This window comes from Trachemys scripta, chromosome 15 (genome assembly GCF_013100865.1).
Source record: "Trachemys scripta elegans isolate TJP31775 chromosome 15, CAS_Tse_1.0, whole genome shotgun sequence".
Classification (NCBI taxonomy): Eukaryota; Metazoa; Chordata; order Testudines; family Emydidae; genus Trachemys; species Trachemys scripta.
The window spans coordinates 5,404,623-5,412,224 of record NC_048312.1 but is presented as its reverse complement, the minus strand read 5'-3'; the positions used below and the strand labels follow the sequence as shown (position 1 = coordinate 5,412,224).

General features: G+C 41.8%; 1 protein-coding gene across 1 annotated transcript; it reads left to right on the top strand.

The window, feature by feature from the left end:
• Positions 1–5,166: 5,166 nt before the first annotated feature.
• On the top strand, positions 5,167–7,362 carry LOC117888207 (disintegrin and metalloproteinase domain-containing protein 9-like). The gene has a single exon (XM_034791439.1). It carries the CDS (start codon positions 5,167–5,169, stop codon positions 7,360–7,362), a length of 2,196 nt encoding a protein of 731 aa, XP_034647330.1.
• Positions 7,363–7,602: the final 240 nt, after the last annotated feature.

Genomic DNA, 7,602 nt, shown 5'->3' with positions numbered 1-7,602 from the left:
TCTTACCTGTTTGCTTTGGCTGGCAAAGCTGCAGCTGATACTTTTTGTAGGATTTTGTAAACAATGACTTGGTTTTTCCTACCTAAAGGAGATGTTTCAGTTTGCATTCTTTTCCAATGCATACATTGTCTGTGTGTCGGCTGTTTTGATCCCTTCCAGCAGTACCCCCACTGCTTAAAGCTTTAAACGGCCTGATTATTGCAATTTTAGGACACAGTCCTTACTTAGCTAGCACCTTTCCTGACTACAATGGGAGATTTTTGCCTAATAAGAATAACACCCTTAAACACTACATGGAATACTTGTGCACCGATACATACTAATGAGAAAGGTAGTGAACTAGCAGGCAATGAATAATGGTTTTATATTTCCTTGCTGGAAATCTAATTTTTTGGTAAAGTGAACTTGATCTCTGGCTAGTTCTGGTTAGTAACGGTCCTGCCCCATAAAACTATACGAGATGGGAATAACTTCCAAGGCTGTGGTCCATAGGACAAATGGAACATGGATACTTTAACTGTCCTCCTCCATGAAAGAGATGCCCTCTCCAGATTAAGGCATAGGTACAATCCGTTAGCAGAAATGAGCATTCTTCACTTCTCTGTAGTAGCAGCTGCAAGGCTTCAGGCTGGTACACCTTTCCTTTGCACTAATCTCTCGCTCATGTCAACATCCATAAAGTCTTTAAATATTTGAGATTGTTTTAAACTTTCACTTGACGTCTGTTTTTCCTGGGACATCTTAATTGTCAACTTTTAAGCATGGTGTATGGAGAATTAAACAAGGCAGTCACATCATTTTAATAGGGATTGTGTAGCCAATTCCCCACAAACGGCTTTGAAGCTTTATCCTGTAAGCCAGGAGGCCCAAACTTTGCCCAACTGAGCACCGCACTGGCATCTTCCCAGGAGCATAAGGCCACCTGTAGCTCGCATATAAAATGGATCAGATTGTAGTTATCCTCATCTTTAATATGGAATGCTGGGCAACAAAAAATACTGGTCCCAGAATGCCATGCTCTCTTGTGATCCAACCAATTTCTGCTTTGTGAGCAAGATGGAGTATAGCATGCAGGGACCTGTTCTCTCATGCAGGTTGCCTCCAGTATTAAAGGTGATCATGACAAGGCTTGCCTTATAGAATTCCACGGGCCAAACTTTGGGCACTACTGCCTTAACCAGTGACCTGGTATTTCCATATGGCTTTGCTTTGGAAGCGAAGCCAAGATGGGATTCCCAAAAACCCCTTTGGTGCTGCTATTTTGTAATCACCTGTAAGAAATAGCTTCAAACTGTTCCCACAATACAAAATATCCATTTTGTAGAAAACCTTAGAGTATTATGGCAACTACTTCTAGGAGAAATCCAAACCAGGGCTAGAAAATGGGAAGGAAGACCTATAACTGGCTGGCTAGTTACTCAGCGTTGTGACCGAGTCCCTCCTCCATTTATCGGTTTTAATTTATTTAAATGACAGGATGACTTTGTGCCGTTAGTAATTGCAAGATGGGTAAATTCAGGCCTGAGTTAGAACGGTTTCAGTATTTTAATGGTGCAGGTTTGGAGGGGGAGAAGTAAAATTTCCAAGTCTCTGGTGGAAAAACTGCCTTTTGTAAGTTTACTTTGATATTGTCCATATACTAATTGAGACTAGATTAATCTGAAATGCGTCGGAAGGAAGAGATTAAGGTGACACAGTTGAAACTGAAGGTCAAATGGCTTTATAAAATGAGAAAATGATTTATTTTACTTTTTAAAAATTAAAGTTAAATTTTTGAATTCAAAATTAAATACACTAATGGATTTCATTTAAATACATTTTATTTTTTCTGCCCTATATTTTTATTTTTCAGTGGATGAAACTGCCAGGTATTTTGTCTTGATTGTGCATATTTTTGTTTGGTAATAAACTCCACCAGTTCTCCTTAGCAGACTGTAATATTTTAAATATCTTGAATTGAAAGAGTCTGATGGATGATACCCCATAAAAGAACCTTTCTTTATAAAAACAGAAAGGATAAAGGAAGCTACTATGCGAGGGGTTCTTTTGTTTTTAAATAAAACTCTAAATAAATCTTTGCCTGAAATCATTTGACCTTTTTATTTTTTTTTTAAATATATATCTGGCTTATCTTATGATTTGACTGTTTGGGGCTATTTAAAAAAGAAAAGATTAGAAGAACTTGTCTAGAAAGAGAATGTGTTGGCTTGGAAATAGGAAGTTGTTAAATGATATCATTACCACTTGTTTTTCCTTTGGAAATCTCTCTTGGAACTCTTCATATGCCATGTTTAACTTCTGTGTATTAAGAATATTTTCATTTCTCCTTTTCAGTGTTATCTGTAATATTAGTTTATTTTGGATCAGTATTAGATTGTAAATATTATTCATCAGTGTACATAAAAAAATGATTTTACTAAACTTAAAAGGTATCTGGCTTTTTTGTTTGGATCAAGGCTGAATTTAAATCTTTGTAGCCCAAAAGGGAGAAAGGGACAGTCCTGTGGTCCACACCCAGGACAACTGGGCTCTGTTTCTCTCACTATGTCATCTGACCTCTCTGCTTCAGTTTTACCTGCCTGTAGTAGAATGGAATAGTCACATTCCTTTGTACCTCACAAGAGTGCTGGGTGGCCTAACTGATTCATATTTGTAAAGTGCTTTGAGATAAAATGTGCTGTGTTTAAGGGCAAACTACAAAACTGGGCTAGACAAAGCACCAGAAAATAAAGGTAGGTGACAATCTCACACTGATAATTATAGGTGGGGCAAGATAACCTGTCATCTCTTCTTTAGTAACTATGATGCCTCCCTGTAGATGGCAGCATTATACACTCAATAAGAATACAGTTTAGCCCCATTCTGTCAGAGTATATACAGTAGAACCTCAGAGTTACAAACACATCAGGAATGGAGGTTGTTGGTAACTCTGTTCAGGGTTACAAACATTTCAAAGAGTTACAGTTGTTCTTTCAAAAGTTTACATAAACAACTGAACATTGACTTAATACAGTTTTGAAAGATTACTATGCAGAAGAAAAATGCTGCTTTCCCTTTATTTTTTTCATAGTTTACATTTAAACAGTACTGTACTGTAGTTGCTTTTTTTCTTTTTTGTCTCTGCTGCTGCCTGTTTGCGTACTTCCGGTTCCAAAGGAGGTGTGTGGTTGACTGGTCAGTTGGTAACTCTGGTGTTTGTAACTCTGAGGTTCTACTGTATAACTTACTGTAGCTGTAATGTTTGAGTTGGGGAGATAAAGTTGATGTGTTTCTACTATGGTAGCTAAGACTCAATTTAATGTTTTAAATCTGATGTCTCCTTTTACATTTGGTGACCCCACGCTGTAAGCGTATTCTTGGAAGCAGAAACTAGTTATTTCCTTAATGAGTTGCATAAAGGGAAAACTCTCACAAGGCATTGCATTAAAGAAAATGAAGCTGAAGCAAAGGAAGGCATTGCAAGGTTTTGAGTTCACTATGTTGCGATTTCTATCTGGAATGATGTTGCTTTTATAAGAATTTACACAAATGGGAACTGTCCCAAGATTTCCCATAGAATTTTGTTCAACCTTTCAGTAAAGAACACCCTCTACTAGGAGACTGATGTTTTTTCTTGCTTCTTGGGTAGTTAGTTAACTCATACTTCACTGTATTACAGTCTGCATTTGATATCAGTCAGATATCTTCAGAGCCCTGTTAGAATATGGCAGGAAGATGGGAAAAGAGTGACTGTCCAAAGGCACATTCTAATTGATGCTACACCGTGACACCAACCCAATGAGGATCTCATCAGTGAAAAATGCTTAAGAAATCTCTGCACTCCTAAAGTTGACAGGGAATGGAAGGGAGATGTGCTGAAGATGGGCAGGCTGGGGATGGAGGGAGATGGGGAAGACACAGTAACAGCAATTTTGGGACATTGCTGCCTCTCCAACCCACTTTCAATTGTAAATAACCTAACTATTCAGTAAAACTATTTTTAATCATTAGCATAATAGAAAGTGAGTGGCTATTTGATCTGTAAAGCATTGCTGTGACATAGCATCCACGTTGCTGGAGAAAGGAGGAAAGAACAGGCCTAAAAAGTGCTGGTAACTTAAAAAGAGAGATTACAAAAACCCCAAACAAGCTGTATAGATGTAAAATTGTAGCGGGCAGGAAGCTTACAAGCCTCTTCATTTTCTCACCCTACTGTGAGAATATCTTCCAGAGCAGAAGGCTGCATTGCTCAATGCATGCAACCCACTTTCCAAAAAAACAATTAAAAAAAAATATATAAAATGTCAGCTTATGAGCAGCAATAGGGTGTTTAGAAAAGGGCAATACGCTAGCCAGTGTGCCAAAAAGCATTAATTAATAACCCAAGGTGTGTCTTGTTGCTATATTAGGTCCCAATGAGTGACTGAGGCATTATTCACCACCCTTTATCTTCCCATTGCCTTATTCATTCCAAATTTATATCGAGTAGAATCCCAGGGATCCAAATCTCCATTTCATGCCCATCCCTGCATGGGGGAACACATGGCTGCATTCTGAGCTTCATGCCGTAGAATGTTCACATTCAAAGAGGCACGAAGAGAAACAGACACGATCTGGGCCATTCCATTGCAGCAAAAGTTTCGGGAGTAACATTTTATAAGTGTTATCCTCTTCCTAGTTTAGGAGCCTACATTTCCTTTCACAGACAGATTTGTTAGTGTTTCTGTGCTGTATTATAGAGCGGAGTTGGGCTCTCTGGCTGACCTGCTGCTTTGTTGGACGTAGTATTGCCCTGCCAGACAGAGAGAGAGCACCCCTGAAAATACAAAAGACACAGATGGGGAGGGTGCCCATAAAAATGTATGTGAAAGGTGGATCTAGCTGGTGATATGTAAGGAGGGTGTGAGGAATATAACTTGGTCATTAAAATGTTCAGAGTCAGAGAGGGAGGCAGTTAGCTGGGGGTATGGGCAGCAGCTAGCAATGGAGAAAGGGGCATTACCTGTGTCTTTTTAAGATGCTGGGCTGTACCGGGTGAAGGAGCTGCTCTGTGATTGAATTAAGGGCAGTACTGCTGCGTTAACACACCCCAAGATTTCCCTTCTCTGCTGCAGTTTGGGCATCAGCAACCATAAGTCAGATCCAGAGAGCATTCAGTTTAATCCAGCGTTAATACCGAGGAGTCTGATGGCAAGGGACAGAGTGCTGCTCCTCAAACTGGGCATCTCCATGGTGCTGCTGGGGTCTCTCCTTCCCAGCACAGACTCTAGTCGTCATCCACCTCCACGGTTTGCTTCCTATGAAGTGATAGTTCCGAGGAAGCTAGCACCGAAGGAAGGCAAAGCCACCAATGATGAGGTGTCCTATGTCATCAAGGCAGAAGGAAAGAACCACATTGTTCACCTAAAGCAGAAGAAAGGATTCCTAGTAAAAAATTTCCCAGTCTTCACTTACGATGCTAGAGGTCAACTGAGAGTAGATCTGCCCCATATTCCAGATGATTGTTACTATCATGGGTACGTGGAAGATACCCCAGAGTCTCACGTGGCCCTCAGCACCTGCTCTGGACTCAGAGGGTTTCTCCAGATTGGGAGCTTAAACTATGGCATTGAACCTGTGGAGACTTCCTTTACATTCCAGCACCGTCTTTATCGAACAGAGGAGATGGAACCCAAGGCTGTGACATGTGGATTAACCGCCAAAGAGATCAAATATCAAGCTTCTGAAACGGAGAGGAGGCAGGTTCCCAAAGCACAGGAATTTCATCCCTGGTCGCACACTAAGTATATGGAGCTTCTTATAGTGGTGGACAAACTGCGGTTTGAATATTCAGGCAGAAATATAACTAATGTTTCGATGCAAGTTGTTGATGTAGTCAGTATGGTGGATGAGCTTTTTTATCCTCTTCGTCTTCGCGTACTACTAACTGGACTAGAGATTTGGACAGAAAGCAACCCCATCAAAATTACACACAATATAAGTGAGGTTCTTTCCAATTTTAACCTTTGGAGAAAACGTCACATTTATCCACGGGCGCCACATGATGTAGGACACCTGTTTGTGTATATGAACTTTGGAGCAAACATTGGAAAAGCATACCTGAGAAGTGTCTGTGATAAGAAACGTGCATCGGGTGTTGAAGCATTCATGCATGGCCCTTCAAAGGAGTTTGCTGTGCTAGTTGCTCATGAGTTGGGACATAATATTGGCATGAAACATGATGGAAAAGAGTGCGTATGTGCCAATGACAGTACCTGCATCATGAATGCGCATCATATACAAGTCCATCAATTCAGTAACTGCAGTTCTAGAGACTATTTTGACCTAACAGTGTCAGGGCAAGGACGCTGTCTGAATAACATCCCAGAAATTGAAAAACTATTTCACGTGCAGCATTGTGGCAACTTCATAGTTGACCCAGGAGAACAGTGCGATTGTGGCTCCAAAAAGCAATGTAAAAAGGACCCTTGTTGTGATCACACTTGCCAGTTGAAGCCAGGGGCTATTTGTGATTTGGGACAGTGCTGTCACAAATGTCAGTTTCTTCCAGAAGGAAGAACATGCAGAAAGACGACAAGTGAATGTGACCTGCCTGAGTATTGCAATGGGACTTCTCCGTGGTGCCAAGAGAATGTGTATATGCAAGACGGGACTTTATGCAGTGACAATGGCTACTGTTTTCATGGGTTTTGCTCTACTCACAATTTACAATGTCAATACCTCTTTGGCAAAGCAGCCATGGCAGCTCCAGAAAGTTGCTTCGAAGAAGTGAACTCAAAAGGGGATCGGTTTGGCAACTGTGGAGGGGACGGGGGAGATGTAAAGTTTGAGGCATGTAAATTGGAAAACATCTTGTGTGGAAGGGTGCAGTGTGTGAATGTAAAAAGAATACCACGGGGAGAGGATCATACGACCATAATTCAAACTCCAGTGGATAATATGTGGTGCTGGGGTACAGACTTTCACGTGGGGATGGAGCTTTCTGATACTGGTATAGTAGACGATGGCGCAAAGTGTGGTACAAATAAGATTTGTATTAACCATACATGTGTCAATGAGACAACAGTGCTGACATCCAACTGTACTGTAAAGAAGTGCGGCGGCAGAGGGGTTTGCAACAGTAACGGGAACTGCCACTGTAATGATGGTTGGGCCCCTCCGAACTGTCAGTTCGCCGGCTTTGGAGGAAGCATTGACAGTGGGCCCCCACCACTTTCCAAAACTGGACTCTTTAGTTTTGTCGGGACTATTGTGGGCATAACCATTGCTGCCGCTATAGTCGCTGCAGCTATTGCTCTCTTACTTAAAAAGCCTGTAACAAAAGTGATTCGTAGAGCATCTGAAAGCGTTGCGCAAATAAATCTCTCTCGCAGGAGCATGTAAAAACAAGGCAGCATTAGCTTCCAAAAGCCAGTGCAGAGTGGCAAGTCCATGGTTTAGGGCAGGGGTCGGCAACGTTTGGCATGTGGCTCGCCAGGGTGAGCACCCTAGCGGGCCGGGCCAGTTTATTTACCTGTTGACAGGCAGGTTCGGCCGATCGCGGCCCCCACTGGCCGCGGTTCGCCGTCCCGGACCAATGGGGGCGGCGGGAAGCCGCGGCCAGCACATCCCTCGCCCATGCCG

Bases quoted from the DNA above. Each gene is read 5' to 3' on its own strand.
- LOC117888207 (XM_034791439.1), top strand. From the start codon at position 5,167: ATGGCAAGGGACAGAGTGCTGCTCCTCAAACTGGGCATCTCCATGGTG.